Genomic DNA, 24,356 nt, shown 5'->3' on the forward strand with positions numbered 1-24,356 from the left:
ATGCAAGGAAAATTAGTATCAAAGTATACAAATGAACCAGGTAATAATCTGCTGTTTTATTATTGAGTTTAATGTTCTATTGAAACATATCACTTGTCTATCGGAAAGTCAAAATTAAGTGACCTCGGACTTTTCCAGAAAAAGCTCACGGCTTGTCGCTATCCAGAGGCAATAATCTGTAAAACGAAATTTTGTACAGACCTTAATTTTAAAAGTGAGCTTCCCGAAACTCTCCATAAAATAATTATTAGGATTATCTATAAATATTTAAGTAGATAACAAATAACATTAAAATCGACCTCACACAATTGTCAACAGACCATATTTGTATTCTCAGTATTGGACTGGAACTACAGTAGCTTTCAATGGAAGCTAATGCGAGGGAATACATTAAAAGCTATTTGCATTTGGAAAGATTGCCCCGCATTAGCCTCCATTGCAAGCTAGTTCCAGTCCAATACTGAGAATACGCGAATATGGTCTATTAGCATGCGAGTCAGATTTCCACTTCGCGCGGGGGAGCTTGCTAGGCCAATTTCCAATCTAAAACGATTTACCACAGGCGTAGTTCTAGTTCAACTTAACTGCAGCTTGGTCGCGGTTCTTCCGCTGCTCAGAACAACCAATTCGCAATCGTGACCCCTTTGAACCAGAGTAGCGGTTACGCCCACGTCTTTTAGTGGTTGGTGGAAGCCAAAAGCGAAGTAGTTTGTAATCACCCGAAATTTAAACTTCAGCTGATCGTCACCTCGCTCTCTAAACGATTATGTAATTTTAATTACATGTACCTGGATAGCGTTTATTTCAAAATTGGAGAATTTGCAATGGGCGGCGAGGGAAAACACCACTATTACTTATACTACGGACGACGAAAATTAAGTTTACTGCACACTCTAATCTCGTTGTGCCAAAACTTTTTTAAAAGTCCTTTGAGTCTAATCATGCTAAGTTCTTTGACAGGTAAAGATCACTTTAAATTCCGCCTACGAACAGAGTTAATTTGACCACTAATCTACAAAGATCTACTTCATACAAAACGGGTGGGTGATCTCTGCACTGGTGATTCAATCACGATTTTCCCAAAACGTCCTTCTAAATTACAGGGTGACTGAACGTTGAATTGATTCAATAAGAACTGCACAAATAGAGTTCCTAACATCTGGGGTACAAGAAACAAACTGTTCCCATAAGTAGTTCATTAATCAGATCCAAAATGTTAGAGGAAGATGGTCGTTTAAGACCAGTTACTTGACAGCATTTGGACAATCACCTGAATCACATGCACGTATGTATTTTGTCGTGTCGGGCTCGCTACAAAAAAGTTCTCTTCCTTTAGTCAAAAACGATTAACTTCTAGGGGTTATTGACAAAGGAGCAAACCGAAAGGAGATCTTCCATGTCTAACAAAAAGGCACGCGTTCCGCGTTTATATAAGCAAAAGCCCGGTTCAAATGTCAAACATGTGCCTAACTTAATTCCCTAATAGGACATTTGCATGATGACGCCACTTGACCACAAGTACCAGAATCCTTCAGGTTTTGCTTTTCTCGTGCTAATAAGAGCTATTGTTATTTTTACCCCACTGGGAAGACAAAATTTAAATAAGAAAAGAAAACCAACTGAATTCTGGTAGTTGTAGTCAAATGACACCATCGTGAAAGTTGCCTATTGGTCGCCTTAAAAAATTTACTTCGGTAGCTAATTCCAGAGCCGAAGTAAGCTCTCTACAACAATGAAAGCAGTGACATAACGAGAGATGACGCCGCCAACAAGGCCAACGCACAATGATTAAAAATGATATACCGGAATAACAGCTTTCTGACTGAAACGGTGATTTCTTTGCGCGCATCTGTTTGTTTACGTTGAATTTCGGCTTTCAGTTGTTTCACGTATACAAATTTTGGCTTATCGGAGACATTTTGCTTGTTTTTTTACTAAACCCAAGCCACCGGCTTGTTATTTACTGACTCTGGCACAAGAGACGGTTCGACGTCTGAGTCGACGATTTAAACAGGGCTTAAGAGTACTAGTTTAAGGTCAAATACTCCAAGATTTCAAGTAAGCCAAATGCGATGACAACTCTCCTGCCCATTAAAAATGGGCGTGTACGTTTAGTCAAAAATACATTTACGCAAATAATCACCAAAATTAAACTAATAAATGGCGTTATCATCTCTTCTTGTCCGACGGCCTTCTGTTTCGAGAAATTCCAGACCCCTTGGAAGATCCTGAGCTTCTTGTGGGTTGCATGTAGCCTGGAACCGACTTGCCACTGCTGGATGACGAATCACGTGACCTGGATGGACTGTGCGACTCCCTTGATCCAGGAGACGGAGCTCCAATTTGATTGGTTGAATTTCCTTTGCGGGGAGTCTGATTGGACTGTTAACATCATAAAAGAATGCACAGTTTCTTTCCATAAATGCCAATTACGTTTTACTTTGAGAAAAATATCTCTTAAAAATTAACACAATAGGAGATATCGCCATTACTTCAAGTGTAAGTGTGAGCATGTTTCAACGAAGCTAGAGTCTGGGACTCTTGTTCTAGCTTACAATTAATGCATTATCATTCTTTTGCAGCAACTGCATACAGTAAAAACGATTAGCGGATGCCCACGCTCGATATATCAATAATGATTGAGAGATTTAAGCAAGTTTCTGCTTGTCATGAAAGCATGAACATTTTTTATTCTAACTTCGCTCTTATTTGAGAGGTGCTTGATATCTGCAGTTATGTTTCCTTGATTTTTGGGCAAAAGAAAATTTCAGTCTGACGTTTTCCGTCAACGCGATGCTATTCTGTCTAATATTTAAACATGACTGTTAATGCTTCGCATTCTCTTTGTTTCGCACAATAATTCTCTGAAAAGGATGTTTCAAATCGAAAATACCTAACACAATGCAATTTCTGAACACACTTCATTTTCAATAATGCATTTCTTATATAAATCTCGCCCAATATGGATGCATTTGCAGCCACGACGATGGGGAGGTTCACAATGCATAGCCACTCAGAAAACACATAATTCACAAAAAAGAAAAGTACCTGAACAGGTTTCTTGTTACTCGATGAGCTCGACTTCTTTGATGCGGTACTGGACTTTGCAGAGTTACTCAGCTTCTTCTCACTGTCCTGTAAAACATTCCCAAAAGGAGACAATTGCACAAGTGCTTCACTTGTCCACAGAGGTAATTCTCATATACATCCACTACTCAAATCAAAGCAGCTACAAGGTCAGTTCCACACCTTTATTGACTCAAAATACTGACACAGGTGTTGCTGAAATTGTTGCTTTATTGATGAAGCGCTTAATCGAGAGTGACTTGTCTGCGGCAATTGTTCATGTTTTCACTGCCAGTGGAATTTGACATTGAAAAAACCCAATTATCTATTGAAATAATTACCTCACTAGATACATGACGTTTTTAGTCATTTTTCTTATATGTATCGCCTAACTTCTTATTTTCACACTTCCCCCAGTTCAATTCCCAACGCCAAGCTACCCTGCTCTCGTGACAAACGTTTCATCTGAAGACACGATCATACAAAACTATTATCAGAAGCCTGAAAACAATTTGGGCTCAAAAAAGCTATTTGTGAAACTATGATCCTCTTGTTAAGAAAACCTAATCCACTCAACCAACCACACAAGCAAACAAACCTGAAGAAAATCCTATTGCCTCTTTCACTGATAGAGCTTTCCATAACAATCATTGATACCTACCTTTTCACAAGGGTGCTTCTTCAACCCAAACACTGTGTAAAGACATTAAACATGGCTGCCACAAATGTGATAGTTATTCAGCGATTTCGAAACCTTGACCAGCCAGCCGGGCATTCAGGCACTTAATGAAAATATATCTGCACCAATCCACAACTGATTACCTAAGTGTCGTCTAAGTGACGGTTAGAGCAAGTTATTTTTCAAACTAATTAATAAGCCTCACCTCCTTTGGACTCTCACTCGAAGCTCCAGGAGGTGTGACCAAGCCATCTTCGACTACACCTACACTATTATTGGCCTCTTGGCCTTCTTGACTTTCTGAGCCCTGTAGAAGTTAGAATGTTCACATCAGATATCGTCGTCGGTTGTCCGTAGTATATCGATGGTAATTGTGAGGTGTGGAGTCAGACAGGAAATTGGGAAAAGAGTAAGTCCTGCTGGACTACAAGCTAACATTTGTTAGCCGCTTATAACATTTGTTAGCTCTTGGGGGTGCAGGGAAGGCGCAGTGGTGAGAGCACTCGCCTCCCACCAATGTGGCCGGGTTCGATTCCCAGACTCGGCGTTGTACGTGGGTTGAGTTTGTTGATGCTCTACTCTGCACCGAGAGGTTTTCTCCGGGTACTCCGGTTCCCCCTCTCCTCAAAAACCAACATTTGTCTTGATTTGAGGAGTATCAAGTATTTATGAGTCAATGAGTCAATGAGTCATGAGTCAATGAGTTGGTGCAGTTACCCTAACCCATAAAATGAAAGCTAAAGTTTCAGAGAGTGCTTAGGCCTAATCACTGAAACGAGGGCTTAGGCTTGCTTAATCAATAAATTATTGCTATATTGACTGCGAGCCTCATTAACTCATGACTCATGACTCATTGAATCATTGACTATTTGAAAATGGGACCTCTGATTTGCGTTAACTGTTAATTTCAGTTTACAGTGTCCCCAATTAGTGCTCCAGCGCTAGAACGAATAGACACTTAAATAAAGTTCCTTTCCTTTCCTTTCTATGCGAGTATAAACCTGCAGCGCACAGGGAACTGCGACCTACAATGACCGTTTGCAGTAGCCCATGTCTTGACATGCGTCTTATATGCAACTCTTCTTGTCTTCTGCTCTCTACTACTGCCTACTACTGATTTCTTGAGTGTTCGTGGAGAAGTGTTAGTGGAGAACATCAGATATAAACAGCTATTTAATTAAAGTACAGAAGGTAATTTAACAACAATCTGAAACTGGTCCCTTAATCATTAATTTGATGTTGGCCTGTTTGAATAACTGGCCCAAGTGCGGCTCTCTCACCTGCTTAAATTGTGGCTGAAATTTGATAAAAATACACAGATTTTGCTTCGCCTTCATTACTTTGACCACTTACCTGTCTAAGCTCCTCTCTATACATTTTCATTAGTTCAAGGACATTTGAAGTTTCAGAAGCCTCAGAATCACCCTGAAACACAAACACAAGTCTCTGTTCAATAGTTGATGATGCACCATAGTATGCCCAATAAAATGAGAGAAACTATAAAATTCGAAAGCCACTGAAGTGAAAGATTCAAGTCAAAATGTCATAATGAGAAGAAAATGAGATGTGTTGTACCAAGAATAAGAGGACTACATGTACATGAAAGTATCATTTTGCCATTTATGGCCATAATTGCTCTTTAAGTAAAGAAAAGACTTTTAAATGTTTCCACCACCAGAGGAGATGGGGCAGGGACGAGGGAACACAGCTAAATCACAGCAAATGTACAGTACAGTATGTGTATGGACATTTGGCAGATTTTGCTTCATATTGGTACAGTAAGTCCACTAAAATCTGGCACATTTTGTCGCTGAAAATCTCATTTCAAGGACGCTGATATATATAACATTTTGTGGGAAGTATGGTAAACAGATTCAAGCTGCAATGACTCTTACTAATTATTGTAATACAAACTTACACAAATTGTTGCCACTTATAATTAATAACAACACAAGCAGATTTTGTTCAATTTTCAAATGCAAATTTGAACAGATAAATAATATTAAAAAGTACTGTAGCATTACACTTTGGAAATCCCTCTCTCTGCAGTAGGGTTCTAGGTTGAAGTTTGAATTGAGACAAAATACATTTAAAATACATTAATATTATACTGTAAAATTAATGAAGAATAATGTGTTCGCAGTGTGGCAGTTGAAACTGGTGAAAAACATAATGTTGTATTGAACTCAATAGTCCATGACTGTCGTTATTAATTTGCACTCAATGTTCGTTTTTGACACCTAAAAACGATTTTTGACAGGCTAAACAAAAGGGTAGATTAGGCAAGTCCACAAGCTACGCAAGAAAAAAAAGACTTGAACAACATAATACATTAAGATGGATACGTACTGTTATCCATGGATGATTCAAGATTTCTTTGGCTGTGCGTCTGTGGGCAGGATCAACTTTAAGCATTCCCAGAAGGAGGTTCTTGGCTGTAAATTAAAGATGCAATAATTTATTTGATAAACTTCTGAATAATGATGGATCTCATCTAGCATTCACTGACACATCAAAACAACCTTGTGCATATTACACTTTTCAAGAAATTTTACCTGATTCAGGGCATGTTTGCCAGCAGGGATCAGAAAAACCCACTTCGCCTTTTTTTATTAATTCATAAAGTTTTTCTTCGGTTTCTGCCACAAATGGTGGTCTTCCAGTTAAACTGCAAGGAAAGAAGATTAAGTGTACACATGCATCACACCAAATCTGGTACACACGATAATAAGTTTTTGAATGAATAACCGGAAGCCTTTTCAAACAATTGTTGATTAAAGTACAGTATATACATGTGCATAATTTGTATGGAAGTATGCATCCAGGCTGATCGATCTTCATCATTGGGAAAGGAAGATATAGCTAAGCCTCAGATCCAACTGAATTACAGTTTCATATGACTTTTGTGAACAATTTGACAAGAACAAGGGATAAGTAATGATTATTTTTGTTCTGTTTAGTTTCACAAAATTAACCTTATCACCACAGACAAAGAAAGGTTTGAGAATGACATTCATCAAATTTTTTTGTCACTACTGATACATGTACCTCAGGCTTAATTGACAACAGACCTGTGTAATACTTATGAATAAGCCCCATAGAAAACCAAGTAAAATTAAAATTTACACGGCTTAGGAGTGGCAATACATGTATGTGCTGTAGCTTAATAGGATATTCCACTCAGTGCCCTGTCAGAAAGAACTGAGAAAAACCCCTATACTAGAGAAAGAATAAAAATTAACCAACTTTACCATTCGGTTAGTTAAGAGTGACACAAACGAAAAGGTTTGCACAATAATAGAGTTAACTTCCCAGAGGATTTAGTTGGGGCTCCAACATGCGGAAACATGTTAAAACCAAGAATAGATTTTACTCTAGCTCTGTCTAGCACCAGGGCCCGGTTGTTTGAAAGGCAATTAACTTAATCCAGGATTAGCATGAACATTTGTTTCATGTTTTCAACTTTTTGCTGAAAGTTTCTTTTGCTTATTTTTACAAGTTTTCCAAGATTGACTCCTTCTGGTGTAAATTTTTGTCGAATATCAGCGTTGAACAGCTTTTGGGAGTAGAGAAATAAACTCCTTGGTTAATTTTTAATCTGGGATTAGCGTTAATCGGCTTTTGAACAACCGGGCCCAGATGATTTTACTCGTCAATGGGAGCCTCCTCAGGGAAGAAAGGGTTAAGTATTACTAGGAATGCAACCTGCTTTAACCAATGGCAGTAGTCTATTTTCTAGTTTTCTAGATAGACCTTATCTTTCTTTCTAGATGTTTTGAGAAATTTGAGCTTAGCAAATTATTATTCTTGACTTGAGAAAGGCATTGAACAACGACACAAAGATAATGACGAATCGGTTACATTGTATTTGGAAATCTGGTGTTATCAGTGATCAGTCCATGTCTAAAGTATTATGATCAGCTAGGGCAAAATGAGGACTATTGACAGGCTTGAGAACGGGTCCCCGCACATTCAGACAAACTAACAAGACTACTGATATAATTTCTTTTGCCCATCCAGACAGATAACTTCTATTTCCACTTTCCCAGACACAGAATTTACCTGCTCAGGCAATCAGACCTGGTTTTTTCCTCTCCTTTAATTACACCAACTTATCCAATGAATGTAATAACAATCTTCTGTAATCCCCACACCTTAATTCAACTCCCAGAACACAACATGCACCCAGTCCATAACAAAGGGAACATTTTGCATATTAAAAGGGCTCCTTTTAACCTCCATTCTATTCCAGGGTTGATTAATGGTAAAATCCAAGACTAATGCACGAGACCCTTGTTTGTGAATCCAAGACTGAAACCAAAACATTCAAGACTTCACACCAAAACAAATGCAATATAAACGAGACTTTGAGACTAGGCTGTTGAGATTTCGAGATCGGATGAAAAGTTTGCGAGTGCCACAATTTTGGAGGTACCATTTGCCACCCATTACTCCTTTTACAGACAAATCCTGAGAATCACAAACTGACCTGTACTTGCTGCAAATAAAATTCTACAAGGCAACTATGTTAATTAAAAACTTAGGATATATAACCAGCAATTGAAGAAAGTCATCAGATGCATTAACCATCAGAACCTCTTACAGGGAAGTGCATTACCGGTAATATTGCCACTCAAAGGTTTTATAACTTAATGATAAGGTTTTGTTGTAAGACCACACCTATGGTATACATGTCTCAGTAAATAAAAAAGCTAGTACTTACAGAGTATACATTATTACACCTAAACTCCAAATATCACACTGCTGACTGTAACCAAGGTCAGTAATAACTTCTGGAGCTAAAAGATGAAAAAATAAAAAAATACACTGGTCAGCAAATTAATCTAAACCTACAATACACAATGAAGCTTTATCCAACTACAGACTGGAGTATAGTTATTGATCAGAAATGAACATGAACTTTTCATATTTGGTGAGAATATAATATAGACTGTTTCAACATAGCACTACCATCATTTTTAAGGGGATCCCAGAGGAAGGCTGTCATAAAAATTAATATACATTCAATTTAAAATTTCCAACCAAACTCCTACCTTGTCATAGCCAGGATTTCAGGCTTTAACTAATATCAATTTTTTATTATTATTTGTTCATATGATGCTCTCCAATCACAAAAACTAAATATTATTTTTTCTACCCTAAAAAAATTTGTTCATATTAGTCAAAACAATTATTGTAAAATTGGTCATGGCTTTTCCTCCTGACATTGTCTCAAGTTGTTGAATTTCAAGTGATATCTGGCAGCATTCAATCATCATATAACTAGCCAGCTTGTGTTTCAGACAATCATTACTTTCAAGCAATGCTATGATCCTTGCAGTTATGGACGCAATTTTAGCAAACAATTGCATCGAGAAGCCTGAAGAAACCAGGACTTCAATGCAGCTGAATGTAATTTAGGCTAAGTTAAACTTGAGCCAATGCAGTCAGTGAGGGTTTGCGGCGGCCATGCGCGGAGGTTCGCATTTATGGGCTTTGTTACAGGGGCCTTTGTGTTGTGTTCCAGCTACGTTTTCGTTCGCTGTTTGGCTGCCTTGCTTGCCATTGTTCAGTGCCTAATTTCGCTCCCGCTCCCCCCACCTCTTCTTGTCTTCATTGTGTGACCTTTGGTAAGTATGTGGGTTAGTAAGTATTTCCACTGATTTATCAGTGTGATGGTGCCAGGTGGTTGCCGCTCTCAGGGTTGTCATGGATACCCACACGCTTGGCTTGTATCACGCATGGCTCAACCTGACCCAAGGCACCTTCCCCAAGCTCATCTATTGGCAATGAGTTTAAACAGGGTTTGAACCTGTGACCTGGCGATACTGGTGCAACACACTGGTGCTTCATAGCTTACGATCGGTTGTTTAGAGTGTCGCACCAGTATCGCGAGGTCACAGGTTCAAACCCTGTTGAAGTCCTGGATTTTTCAGGCTTCTCAACACAATTGCTAAAATTGCATCCATAATTGCAAGGATCATAGCATTACTTGATTTCATATCTGCAGTTCAGTATATATGATTCATATTTCCATGTATCATTTTGTTGATTGATTCATTCCTCATGGGAAAATTAGAATCCACAAATGACCAGCTCCCAACGTCAGTGGCTTCATGGCTCAGTTGGTTAGAGTGTTGCACCAGCATGGCGAGGTCACAGGTTCAAACCCCATTGAAGTCCTGAATTTTCAGGCTTCTCAACGCAATTGCTAAAACTACGACCATAACTGCGAGGATCATAGCATTACTTGATTTCATATCCGTAGTTCAGTATATGATTCATTTCATGTATCATTTTGTTGACTGAATCATTATTTTGTAAATTTCCTTAAAACGTAATAGTGAAAAGCTAATGCTGCTTACCCATATAAATTGGAGTACCACACACACTTTGCATCATAGAGTCACTACCAACACCACCTCGCACATACGAAAGGCCAAAATCTGTGAGCTTAACATACACAGTTAATAAGCGTTAACAACTGCATCACAGTTTGGAGGTTGAGTGGACAAAAATGCTCCGACAGTTGGTACATAATTTCTTGAAAACCAACCAAGAACACCCATGCCATCACTACTACAATCATCTAATAATACACTAGAAATAGAAGGAAGGCTAGGTGAAAAACTGCTCAACTTTAACACATAAAAGCTTGTGAACACAATTCACATCTAGGCTTCCTAATAAAAGAGCAATGGGAATCCTCACTGCTGACAACGACTTTAGTGTTTCTGGACTGGTACAGAAAGTATTCTGTCATAAAACCAAGATGACACTGTCTGTGTATTCATTTTTATGTTTCTGAACACAGATTCTCCCTCAAAACAAAGTCTGATACAAAACGTTGTTCACAGATGGCACAATTTTGGAATTTTCATTGTTTGGAGTAAAGTAGGTGCCATATTATTAAATGTTGCTTTTCTTCAATAGTACGGTAACAAGTGGTTTTTGGCCATCTCTTTTAAAGGACTTAGCAAATACTGTACGATCTAGAATATGAATACTTTTTGCAAGACTACATGCTGTATTTGAGACACTGTGATAACAATGTAATAATTTTAAAAATTACAAAAATTACTTTCAGCAATACACGTAACTGCTGATATGCAGACGGAAGCAAAATCATACCCTACCTTAATATTTAGCAACTCATTAGCAACTGGATGACTAAGAAGAATATTTTCAAGTTTCAAGTCCCTGTGAACAATATCTGAAAAAAAAAAATGGCCTTCTACTTAATCATATAAATTAAGGTAACAACAGTTACTAGACTAAGTTTATTTACAGTGTAAATGGTAGAAATGCTGCCGAGGGGGAGGGAAATGTTCAATTATGCTTGAAACTTAACGACAGTTTGACTGCGTGGAATTGGAGGGAGATTTTAATAGGTCTTGAGCAGGGACAGTACAAAACTGGACCCCCAACTGGACATCTACCTGGATCCCACTTGAGCGAAGAAAGAAAACAATAAATGGTTTTCACAGTGACGTTATCAAATTCCAAAATGATGAAATGGTGTATGAAATGAATCATATATGAACTGCGGATATGAAATCAAGTGAAGCTATGATCTTCGCAGTTATGAATGCAATTTTTGCGATTGCGTAGAGAAGCCTGAAAAATTCAGGACTTCAACGGGGTTTGAACCCGTGACCTCGCGATTCTGGTGCGACGCTCTAACCAACTGAGCTATGAAACTCAGCTGAGCTATGAGCCATGAGCTATAGCTCAGTTGGTGCTATAGCTCAGCTGAGCTATAGCTCATGGCTCATAGCTCATAGCTCATAGCTCAGCTGAGTTTCATAGCTCAGTTGGTTAGAGCGTCGCACCAGAATCGCGAGGTCACGGGTTCAAACCCCGTTGAAGTCCTGAACAAGGTCTGCTGACTTTTTATCTAACGGAGGTTGAAGATGACCTAGAAATAAATCTCTTTTCAAATTTCCAAATGTATGATGTCTTTCATTTTGAAAATACAGCATTTTGAATTTCCGAATTATTACCTTGCGTGACACCATGATACAAAGCTATTTGATTGGAAATAATTTCAATTCCTGGGAATCTCAGCCGTTTGAGCCTTTTAAGTACATTAGGAGATGTGTTCATGCACAGGCATCTTATGTCATGAGCAAAAAGGAAGTGCTTTCATTGCAAAGTAAACTCCAGATGTTTTCGTTGATTACTGGCCGCCATATTTGTGGACCACATGGCGTCTGGCTTGAAACGCTTCAGTGCTCGAAATTAGCAGTCGTCCGGTCAGACGAGAAGAAAGTTTACCGGGCTACTAGCTTTTGGTAAAATTAAAAGGTTGGTTGCCTGAAGAAAAAACAATGGCCAACCTTGCCAAAAATAGAAAATGAATTGCATAAGCAGCACCCACCTCACTCGGCGTGAAGTGTAGTGTGAAGTTAACAATAATAACTATTAATTTGCTGCAGTTGAGCATATTCCCGTGTTTTGAATATCTGTGGCTTTTACATGTACAAAAAATTGCTGATAGGAAAATTCACATGTAGCTGGCGATGGAGATGTCGAAGACTCCATTCTGAAAATGCTGAAACCCAGACTTCCACAAAACTTCCACAAAAAAACCACAGGCACACACTTAAAACTGTGGGATACTGAAGCTCCAGTGCCATGCAATTGCATCTCAACATGGTGTGCATTTAACCCTTTCATCCCTGAAGAGGCCCCCAGTGACAAATAAAATTACAATTTAGTCTGGCACTGGACAGAGTAAAATCTACAAGTGTCACTCTTAGAGGGAAGAGGGTTCATCGTAGAGGTTTCCCAATGGGCAACCAAGCACATGCATTTATTAGTGCCAAATTTACGGGTTTTAAGTTGCCCGGATTTTGTAGACGAATGTCGCACTGTCAAAACTTTCCAACACTCCAACATTTTACTTAAAGTGCCACTATGATCAACTTTTGACCTCTTGATTTTTTAGGCGTATCACAAAGAATTCTATGAAAGAATGAGAATGCCTTTTACCGTTTGCAAATACCTGCATTAGTTCCGGAGATATTTAAGTTTGAAAAATGTGTAAAATATGCAAATGAGATGACTGATGATGAATCTTCGCCAATTTGAATAGAAAAGATGCGATTTTTGTCATAGTGGCACTTTAACATTAATTTTAAGTAAATCTGGCAAAAATCTGAGGTCTCTCCACTTTCTACCTCTCTTTTTGTCTGGCTTCTTTGAAATGTTGCTCATTAAATTCAAAGTAAATACAGTAATTTACTGCGATTTCCTAAATCCGAATAGTTGATTGAACTCAACATGCACGCATGGACACCAATACTGTTGTTATTTTTTTGTTTCTTTTTAGTAGCAATAAAAAAGCCGGGACTATGCACTGTCATGTCATTTATCACTAATTAGAATAGCAGGTTTGGTGATTTTGGCTCACTTGTGTGACCAATTAAAGCAGGTGGTTCGACAAACCAACTTAGAAGGTACTGCTAGTAGTCTTATAATATCCAGAGTTGGAAATAACTGTACACAATCAGACACTTGGTTATGGTCAGACATGATGACAGAGCACTTGTCTGTCTAAATGATGCCAACATGAAATGGTAGGCCAAATTTGTTTCTGTACGCCCACGACAGACTGGGGTTTCTTAATTTATTTTAATATCAATGTCCTATAATTTTCTATTTGCATCTGATAATTGATTAATAATAATTATTTCACTTATTGATGATTAATTATTATTAAAATTGTATTGATTTCTATTGATGATTAATTATTTTGGATCTTTTTATTGATAATTAATTCTTATTAATTAATAATTAATTATCAATAAATTATTGATTTTTAATTATTTTGAAAGGACACATGTCCACCTAGGCAAGAAATATAATTTCTAGCACTGGTTCTGGTACCGCAAAAATAATGGAGAGTCACATGCCCCCTGTCAAAAGTTCCAGTCAAGCAACAGAACATCAAATTCCACTCACCAGAATCATGAAGGTAAGCAACCGCATGGGCCAGTTGTTTTATCACTGTCCATGTTTCCTAATAACATCAAAAAAATCAAATCCATACAATAAATAAAAATTGACTGTGGGGATACTTCTGTTTTTCCTTTAAACATTTCTGGTATAATTGCAAGATTCATAGACAAGTTATTGAAAGACTCCAGGCAAAAATAACATACAGGTAATTATATTATAGGATGTTTCATCAATATTCCTCAAAATTAGATGAATTTTTGCATACGTGTGCTCTTAGACAATCTTATTTGAGATACGTTTGCCTTCGGATTCTTAGAAATAAAGTATTCAAAAGGCTGTTTTTCTTGTGGCAGCATCTTTTGCAAGCATCAACAACTTGCTAATTAGATTATTGCCAAATCATCAAGCACATTGAAGTAGTACAGCATGATCCACATTGTTCAGTAAATAACATGGTAGTGCAGAATTGCTTTGGAGCAAAAGCTCTTCAAATGTGGCTATCAGTTCACTTTTCTTTTTAAAACGACAAAAAATTGGATAGTGGACAATAAGTCCTAAAATGAAACAAGAGACCTTTGTTTCCTGGGAAATCCAGAAAAATGCTCCACAGGAAAATAGCACAGTTGATACATAAAGTATGAGTAAATATTTCTTTATTTGCTCAGTTTGTTTAATGACAAAGACAACAAATTGAGATTGTTGATATCACATTCATTGAAATCAAACAAGTGAAATGTATGGTGTCGTAAATCTAATGATGTAAAAGAATGTTTGTTTCATGTGAAATTCACAAGTCAGTGTTGCTGCAAAGTGGCGAGGCGGCATTATTACATGCAATTTGCTCGGATCACCAAAAGCCTAAAACATAGTATCCATTTCTGAGCCTTTTTTACTACTTTTTCAAGTCCTTTATGTATAAAATCTTCAAGTGACCAATAAAACTATTTTCCTTCACATGCTACTTCTTTGTTCAATTTTTCATTTACATGATTGTATTATTCATCCATTTAAGTGATTTTGGTATCGTTTATGCCCGTTCCTTAACAAATTTCTTATTTTCTTTCTGTTAATTTTCAGTTTGATCGCAAGACCCCATTTTGGGGGATCAACTCATGGTCTCAAAATTTGGCCTCCAAATTTCAGTGGTGAATCAGAAAATCTTTGAGAACTTTGCAAAACAAATCAGTTAATGAGACAACACTGAAAAATCCAAGTTGACAATGGCCAAATTTGTCACACTGAATGCTTTCAGAGGTAAACTTGTCCTGTTATACACCAACTAATTCTTATGTGTAACTCCTTCCCCTTACACAAAGTGCACCGAGGTCTTTTCTTAGAGAGAGTACAACTCTAGGAAACCTGTGTCTTGAAAACCCAAGCAGAGTACATGCTACAGTATTGTACATGTACTGCCTATTATTTGTAACAATTTTCAAAAGATAGGTGATACTAGATTCAATATTAGAATGTTTACCTTCTCTGAAAACCTCTTCTTTTGTTCTAAAAGTTTCTCTATACCACCAGCATCACATAATTCCATAACTAAATACATGCGCTGTAAATATATTAAACAATAATTATAAGTCTGCAATGAAAATACATGTCCTTAATCTACATTTACCAAGGCCACGCAATAATCATTTCATTGAGTGAGGACTTTTATCCACCCCCAAAATGGATTGAACACTACCAGTAATAATAATAATAATAATAATAATAATAATAATAATAATTAAATAATAATAATAAGTGGCTGTTGTTATTGCAGGGGCCCTTGGAGCTGTATCAGTCAACTTTAAGGAGCACATGAAGCGAATCGGCATGAATGTGAGGTTGGAAGTGATCCAGAAAACAGCATTGCTGGGGACAGCAAAGATACTAAGGAAAGTACTGTCCCTGTAAGAAGAAGGAAAAGAGAGACCTGGGACCCGTGGTGACTTGTTAAAACCTGCTCCCAAGGACTATAAGCCAGGCCATATATCCTGCCTGAGTAATATAATAATCATAACAACAACAACAACAATAATAATAATAATAATAATAATAATAATATTATTATTATTATTATCATTATTATTATTATTATTGTTGTTGTTGTTATTATTATTATTATTATTATTATTATTATTATTATTAAATCATATTCATGTCAGCTGTTCAGCCCAGGGACACTAAATTAAAACAACACTCTCCTAAACATAACTGAAACCATGGCATTCCTTAAAAGTAATTGCAAAAGGCAATTCAAACTAAAATAAGTGGCAGTCAACCATTTACATTGTATAACCCATTCAAACTGAAATTCAATAAACAAAGCCTCAAAATCAAAAGCTTTGGCTGAGTAAGGGTGACAAAGTGAGTGTCATACTATACCTTTGATGTTTCATAGATTTCTTCAAGATGAACAAGATGCTCATGATTGATTTTCTTCATAATAAGGACCTCTCTCTCTAAAAGTTTAACTGCAGAGGTACCAGCCTAATAAGAGAACAAGGTTAGACTGCATTATCTAAAAGCTGCAGGAATAAACCAATAATTTATGTCAAACTTTATACATACATACATGTAAGTATACATACATGTGCAGATGATCACTTCTCAAAAGGTGCTACTGTCTTTGTAAAAAGCTTTCGATTTAAAATGCTTTTAACCCTTTCACTCCTGTGGGGTTCCCCATTGATGAGTAAAATCGTCTGGCGTTAGACAGAGTAAAATCTCTAAGTGTCACTCTTGGGAGTGAAAGGGTTAAAGAGTAGAAAAATATTTTGTGCAATCAGTTTTAAGGAAAGTTTAAAAAAAAGGGAAAATAGATGACACTACAATACCTCCTTTTGCAAGGGATGATACATGTACATGCAATTTCCCAAGAAACATTATTCAACCAAAACATTTTCACTGAGATTTTCGTACATTCCTGTATTTAACAAAGCATTATGTGACATGTTGCAGTATGGCACTTATTTCTCATAATTTTAAATGTAACATTGCACCATGAATTATCCATTAAGTAAACTTATCCAGACATTAATAGCACTGTGTTCTGGTTTACCCCATAGATGAGGTTTCAGGCCCATAATTTATATTCCAGATTTTAAATTAGTGTTCACCCAGTATTCTAGTTTTTTTCTGTTGTGCAAAAGAGAGATGGTCATACTAATTTTTTTAGCATAGGTTTTCATCTTCTCACTTAAATTCATTTGCCTTTTCACAGCTGTATAAACTGAGCACTGTAAATTTTTGCAAGAAATACATGTAGCTTTGCCATAAAATTATTCCTTAACCTGTTGAGCATATATGCTTTTATCACCTTTGCATTTTTCAAGGTAGATAATGACATGTGTGATTAACCAAAGGATAAACCCTTTCCCACACTGTGTAATTTAACTGACAGCAACATTACAATTTGGCAATATGGAAAATGTGTGTTTTAAGTTAGTCATTTCTAAAGTTACAATAGGCTACCCTCAAGGTGAAAGGAAATGTTTTGCAGCAGAAGGTTTTTTTCACAGGAAACAGTACAGATGATTAAGTCAAATTTAGGGTGAAAGTCCCAAGATAAAATCCTCTGCTAGCAGGATAAGAATTTTTAAACATTTTTTCCAAACACTTTTACATGTCAAGAACAGAAGAGTGATAAATCATAATGACAGCTCCAATCATTTAACACTGCACTTACAAGTATTTTAGATCAAAGGAAACAGCTTTCTTGACTGTTCTACATGTACATTTAATTTTACATAAGAAGACATCAAGGTAAAGGTCACAGTCTCAGTTGATACTTTCATAAAACAGCCCCACAAGATTCTTGCACATTCTGGAGAATATTTTAAACAATAGCCCATCTTAAAGTTTAAAGCTGTATTGCTATTTGATGACGCACAGGAAAATACCAAAATAACTTCCATTGTCACAGAGTTCAGGTACAACAGCATAAAAATAGCAGGTAAATTTGCATTAAAAAGAAATGACAGTAGTGAAACAGGGAAAGAAAGAAAAACAAATAAGTAAATCTCTACAAGTATATCAGTGTGTAACGTAACGTCTATTAAGGAAACAAGACTTTTTTGACTGCCATATTGGTCGAAAAATTTGTATATTTATTACCCATTAGTAAACCAGGCAATCACTGAATTTTACTCACAGAAAGAAAGCAAAAGCTTCAAGCCAGGTTCAACCATTGGCAGGCACCTAATTAAGATGCAATTTGCAACTTTCAGAACACCTTAATTAATAGGGCCACAAGCAGCACTTTTAATTAATGGAAAGTCACGGAGATATTGACATAGATATTGTACCAATCTTAGTATATGGGAAGATTTTACTCTCAGAATTAATTCATTCAATTGCTTGCCAAATCAGTTCATGTCTAAGCCCGGTACTGCGTGTAGACGACAGATTACCAGTACCAAATTAAACAAACTACTCTCCCATTTCTATTGAAAAGTATAGTTTTGACAAGTAGTATAAAATTTCTTACTTTTTCTTTATTTACCGCCTTAATGGCCCATTTCTCTCCCGTTGTTTTGTTTGTAGCTTCCGTAACGACACCAAAGCTTCCTTTACCAAGAACGTTCCCAAACTCGTAAATATCCTCGATCTGTCTTTCGTCCTCGATTCGTGTGTGCCGAATTGTCCTACCACTTGCAGAACCGTCTCGGCGAGGATATGACATTTTAATTTCAAGCAATTCAACACAATTCCGCTTTTACTTCTCTTTCTTGATTTGAGTTTCTTTTGCCTAGAAGTCAACAAGATAATTAAAAATATTTCGTGGATCGAAGTGCATCACAAGTAATGGGTCCCTAACAAATGCATAAGAACTATTTTAAGGTCGATCGATCAAACTTTCCTAAACATGCAAGATCCGACCCATGTGTCTAAACCACCGTCTAAAATGTCTAAATGTGTCTAAAACTTTGTGTACAAAACCGTACACAGAAAGCGCCTTTAAACTCTTCAGCTGCAAAGTTCAGTAAATTTGGTTCGCAAATCATCTTCAATCCAACACTCGACGGGAGAGCTGTAACCTTGACTCCGTAATTTTTAGGCACGAGTTATATAGAGCTCAAGATACAAATTTAGTCCTTGAACTTAGGGTTATCAATGGGAGATGAAACTAGATTCCCAACACCTGTGAAACATCGCTAAGGTTAACAGGCCTCGAAACTGAGGAAGCTGATGTCCGAAAAGATCTGTATCAGAGCGATATCAGAGCGCGACAAGAAAGGATAAAAGTCAAGATTACGAGGTGCGAAATTAGCGATTTTTTGTCCTAATTAGAGAAAACTTGTGCTCCACTTGACTCACCGAGAGCCTTGTTATGAGTGTTTCATTAGCTCCAATATATGGTAGAAACGTTCTCCGTCGGCTGTCATAGTATATAAATGAGACCTTGAATCGGCGTTGGCTTACAGAACTTCGTGTCAAAACATCTTCGCGTATTGACTGATCAAGTAACACCTACCTTGACTAAACTCCATCAATAAGGAGAGACGAAGAGCTGTATTTCTCATTGCTTCAAGTGATTCTGTACTCAACCCCATAAAATCTTACCTAAAACCGGACCTAAATTCATAAAGTACCTCGTAAGTTTGCATAACTTTGACAGCAAATGCATCGCGTCCAGTCCTGGAACCAAGCTAGAGACCAGTTTTCTTTGAGCGAAGCTCCACAAAATGTATTTATTTGGGAAAAAGTATTAAACTTATCTGATGTTTTAACTATCGGGGAAAAAATATCTCAGTACTATATTTTGTAAATTCATGTACTTTCTTTTTTCCCACCAAGTGATAATGAGAGAATCACTAGTCACCTGAAGGAGGGGGGAAAGCCTTCAGCATTCGATTTTTGTGGTTTGCGGTTTTTTTTTTTCCCAGGACGGGGTTTCCGATTCAACCGGCATTAAAAAAATGGTTTGTTGTTTCCAGCGGTACTTTTGTTTTAGGCAAGGGTCAATAATAATAATAATAATAATAATAATAATAATAATAATAATAAGAAGAAGAAGAAGAAGAAGAAGAAGAAGAAGAAGAAGAAGAAGAAGAAGAAGAATTTAATATCTTATATTGCGCGAGTTACATAGAAGATGCTCACTCGCGCGTTACAAACTGAAATATACATTGAATTCTAAAACACAACAACGATTTATATATATATATAAATATAAATACACACCTATAAATCTATTACATGGAATTTTAAGCTGTTTAAAATTATATAACAGTGTCAAACCTTAAAATTAAAATTAAATACAAAACTCAGTTGTACGCCTTCCGAAAAAGATAAGTTTTAAGCGGACGCTTAAAAGTACTTATGTTAGTAGAGACCTGATTGTAAGGGTAAAGAGTTCCATAGTTCTGATCCAGCCACAGTAAAAGAGCGGTCACCAAGGGTGGATAGAGTTCTTAGTGTAGTTCGCTGGAGTAGAAATCTATCATCATTCGTTCACAAAGAGTATCTGGAAGGAATCTTGTGCTTTAAAAGTTCAGATATGTAATCAGGGGCTTGTCCATTTAGCGCTTTGTAGCAGAGAAGTAGAATCTTGAATTGAATTCTGTGTCTAATAGGTAACCAGTGTAGGTTGAATAATGAGGGAGTAATATGATCAAAGCGTTTGACATTGCAGATGATCCTTGCGGCAGCATTCTGCACGCGCTGAAGTTTCTGTAGTTAGTATGCAAGTAGCCCATACAAGAGACCGTTGCAATAATCGAGCCGACTTGTCACAAACGCATTAATTAAAGTCTGGTTCAATCAGGGCTAAGAAATGTCCTAATTTTCCTTATTAATGTGTTTGTCCATCTGTAGGAGCAATTGTATAATCGCCAACCGCCAAGGAGTCGATGTTGACCTAGGCGAGTTGCTGTCTTGTTCCAATAATGACAAACTCTGTTTTGTCGTCATTCAGTTTCAACCTGTCTGATAGCATCCGTTCCCTATGTCCGCAACGCTGCTTTCCATGGCCTGAACAGCGGTCAGTTGTTCATCATCAAAGTTGGCATTAAAGGAGATGTACAATTGTGTGTCATCGGCGTATGCGTGTACATTGGGTAGATGGCGCTCAATGATCTTAAACAGCTTCATAGAAGATAAACGGGAGAGGTCCAAGGCAAGATCCTTGAGGTACACCATACTTTGTTCCAAATTTATTGAAAGTTGCACCATTGATCGAGACAGAAAAGGACCGGTTGTGCAGGTAAATTTTAAACCAGGAATAGGCGTGATTTGAAATACCAAGAGATTACGAAGGTACCTTTATAATCTCTTGGAAATACTAAAGTCAGTGTAAAGACGATTGAACAAAATAGAGTGATCGACAGTGTTGATGGCTGCGCTGAGGTCAAGCAGTACAAGAAGGGTGGCGCGCTTCTTATTCATATTAAGTAGTATGTCGTTTTTTTACACGAAACAGGGCAGTTTCTGTGCTGTGGAATCTACGATATGAAGCCTGGGCTTTAGGATAGAGTGCATGCGCAGTCAAGAGATCGGTGAGTTTGACTGAACACTGCTTGCTCTACCAGCTTTCAGACAAATGAGAGATTGCTGATAGGACGTAGGTTGCTGAAAATAAGCTCTGCTTGTGGCTTCTTCAACCTCGGGTGAACGTCGGCCAGTTTCCAGTCATCATGAAAGTGTCCAGTTTGCTGTGACGGATTAAGCATTCTTGTAAGTATCGGTAACAGCACATCCAGGCAATCCATCATCATGCGATCAAGTGAGCAGGATTTCTTTGTAGATTTCATGATTAAAGGGCTGGCGTCATCCTCGCTTAAGACCGAAAACGATTCAAGACTGCCTGTACATGTAGAGCGTGATTGTGCAGTATTGTGTGATTGTGTGATTGCGTGATTGTGGAGGATTGTCTGATGGATTAGAAATGGTGGCAGCAGTGTCTAGTTCACTGCAACCGAACTATGCGCACTAATTGAAGGTGCTGAATAAATGAAACTTTATTTAACCACGGGCAATTCATCAGCTATTTGAAAAGCTATAACTATAAGCTACACTACGTTAAAAAGCTCCTTTCTGTGAATGTCATGCTTTATTGATGGTTTGCATCTGACGTCACGGCCGCCATGTTGATGTAAAGAACAATGCAGTAAAATGCCGCCTTTTGGGAATTTGACTCTATTCTTATGCAAAACCTGTGGGGACATTTTCTATTGTTTCAGTTGTACACCAACATGGCCGTCTCATCGCGTGGATGCAAACCAAGAATAGAGCTTTGCTAATTGCGCCTAATTGCGCGTTTGAACGACCTGAGGGATTCCGCGCACCTACAATTGTAGCCTCACAAGGAAGGCTATTCCACCGCGCACCGGTGGCTCAGATGGTTGAGCATCGGGCTGTCACGCGGAAGGTCGCGGGTTCGAACCCCAGCCGGATCAACACTCAGGATCTTAAAATAACTGAGGAGAAAGTGCTGCCTTTGTAATTTCATCTGCAAATGGACAGACTTTCAAGTCTTCTCGGATAAGGCTCATAAACCGTAGGCCCCGTCTCACAAATATCTTCTATGTTCATAAGTTGCCTGCGGGACGTTAAAGAACCCACTTGAGCTTGAGTGAGTGAGGTTTGAGCTTGAGTGAGGTTCCAGCACTTGGCTAAGTAGCCTGACTTCTGGCTGTTATACACAATTGTGGTCTCATTCACACAGAAGCGCCTTCCAGCTAATCCTGCCAAGCCGACCACATGCTGGAAAGGTCAGACCACAACACCGGGAACACTGTCCCCTACTCTTTTCGAATAGTGTGTGGGATCTTTAACGTCCCACAGAGTTAATGAACAAGGGTTGTGAGACGGGACCTCCGGCTTATCGTCCTTATCCGAGAAGACTAGAGAGTCTAACCATTTGCAGATGTAAATACAAAGGCAGCACTTTCTCCTCATTTATTTAAAGACCCTGAGTGTTGGTCCGGCCGGAGTTGAACTCACGACCTCCCGCGTGACAGCCCGGTGCTCAACCGACTGAGCCACCGGTGCGCGGTACACACTATTCGAGAAGAGTAGGGGATGAAATCACCAGTGTTTTGGCTATTCTGTTCTCTCCAGCAGAAGTGGCCGGCTTGGCAGTGATGTCTCTAAAAAGGCTTGTGGTGTATGAGGCCACCTAAGCAGAAACAGCCACAAGTCAAAAAGGGACTTTGCCGAGTGCTGGAACATGTAGATGTAGGTGTGGCGCCACCATATAAACTAAAACTATTTTTGAAATAATTTGTGCGTGGCAATCTAAGGGAGCGTTCGATTGAGCATATTCCGGAATAGGAATGGGTGGAATAGAAGATAGAAGTCCTTCGTTTTTACGGAGATTCACATTAAAATTGTCAAACACCTGCTAAAATACTATTTTAAACATATCTTTATTATCCTTGTTGCTTCAAAACGCTAGACTGACCGTTTTAAATTATCACTTCAAGTATTCGTATTCCGGAATAGGGTCAATCGAACGCACTCTAATATAACATTAAGTTTGTTCTCGGAGTCCCTTTAGTTGTAGCTTGTATTGCGTTCAGAAAATTTCGATGCTAAATAGTCCGGAGTTAACTCATGAATACCATGGTCGCCTTTTGAATGTTTTGCTGGCCATCAAGATTTCCCACCCCAGGACAGTCCAACAATTTGCCAGGATCAATGTTAAAACGTGGGCTGCTCTATTCTGCGATTTTTGCAGCTTGTCTTGAAACCGTTACTCCACGGATTCCCCGAACAGTACTACAGTAGTCAAAGTGAGATTGTATTAAAGCTTGGTATATAAGATGTAAAGTCGCCTGAGGATTCAGGTACCTTAAACACGTTTCATAACATCGATTCCAGAAGCGATCTTTTCATTAGTTTTTCGATGTGGCACTTCCAGCTGAGTTGGTCGTCAATTGTTACACCAAATGATTTTGTAGTTGCAACCTGTTTCGCCCGAGTACCGTCCATTAAGACTAATGAGGAAGCAGCAATGGTAATTAGCCTTTGGCCAGATCCTATCAGCATAAATTCTGTTTTTATTTAGAGTAAGTTCGTTTGCGTTTAACCAAGTATGCACATTCAATAGGTCCTCACTAAGACATGATTCAATGCTACCTACATCATTATCTCTGCATATGTCAGATGTGTATCATCGGCGTACATCCTCGATTCACACTGAGACGAACAATTTGGAAGGTCACTGATTTAGTAAGAATAAGATTGGACCGAGCATGATCCCCTGAACACCGCAGGTCAACATACGGCTGTCAGATAAGGACCTACCACTGACTGAGCATTGAGAATTGAAACCATTTTGACGAATTCCAAGATATACCATAAAGTCAAGCTTTGATAAAAGAACATAAATTGTGGTCAACGGTATCGGAAGCTTTCTTTAGATCTAGGAAAATAACCCCGTTGATTTTCCCAATATTTATGTTATATGCCCAGGAGTCAGTTGCCTCAAGCAAAGCTGTAACAGTTGAATGAATAGCACGAAAACCCGTCTAAAAGGACGTACTAATTGTTCGTAAACGATTCTCTCAAATACCTTAACCACAACCGAGGATAACCGAGATCGGACGATAGTTGTTTACGTCTTCTTGATCGCCTTGCTTGAAAAGGAGTGTAACTCTCGCAGATTTCCACTCTTCTGGGAGTTTACACTGACTAATAGAGTGATTAAAAATAC

The 24,356-nt window shown here is 38.0% G+C and overlaps 1 protein-coding gene across 1 annotated transcript; it reads right to left on the minus strand.

Moving 5' to 3' along the window:
• Positions 1 to 36: 36 nt before the first annotated feature.
• LOC138007407 (serine/threonine-protein kinase 33-like) lies at positions 37 to 19,356 on the minus strand. Its single transcript, XM_068854292.1, has 14 exons — positions 19,173 to 19,356; positions 18,186 to 18,446; positions 16,082 to 16,186; positions 15,183 to 15,263; positions 13,712 to 13,769; positions 10,882 to 10,958; positions 10,111 to 10,198; positions 8,469 to 8,544; positions 6,301 to 6,413; positions 6,095 to 6,180; positions 5,099 to 5,170; positions 3,951 to 4,052; positions 3,049 to 3,135; positions 37 to 2,382 (listed from the first exon to the last, which is right to left on the minus strand). Exons 2-14 carry the CDS (start codon positions 18,378 to 18,380, stop codon positions 2,170 to 2,172), a joined length of 1,353 nt encoding a protein of 450 aa, XP_068710393.1. The 5' UTR covers positions 18,381 to 18,446; positions 19,173 to 19,356; the 3' UTR covers positions 37 to 2,169.
• Positions 19,357 to 24,356: the final 5,000 nt, after the last annotated feature.

The sequence above is a fragment of the Montipora foliosa genome, chromosome 6, assembly GCF_036669935.1.
Source record: "Montipora foliosa isolate CH-2021 chromosome 6, ASM3666993v2, whole genome shotgun sequence".
Taxonomy (NCBI): domain Eukaryota; kingdom Metazoa; phylum Cnidaria; class Anthozoa; order Scleractinia; family Acroporidae; genus Montipora; species Montipora foliosa.

Bases quoted from the DNA above. Each gene is read 5' to 3' on its own strand.
- LOC138007407 (XM_068854292.1), bottom strand. From the start codon at position 18,380: ATGTCATATCCTCGCCGAGACGGTTCTGCAAGTGGTAGGACAATTCGG. The intron at 8,545-10,110 runs GTAAGCAGCATT...TTCATCTTTTAG, and splicing joins TGGTACTCCAATTTATATGG to CTCCAGAAGTTATTACTGAC. The intron at 4,053-5,098 runs GTAAGTGGTCAA...TAACTTCTACAG, and splicing joins ATAGAGAGGAGCTTAGACAG to GGCTCAGAAAGTCAAGAAGG.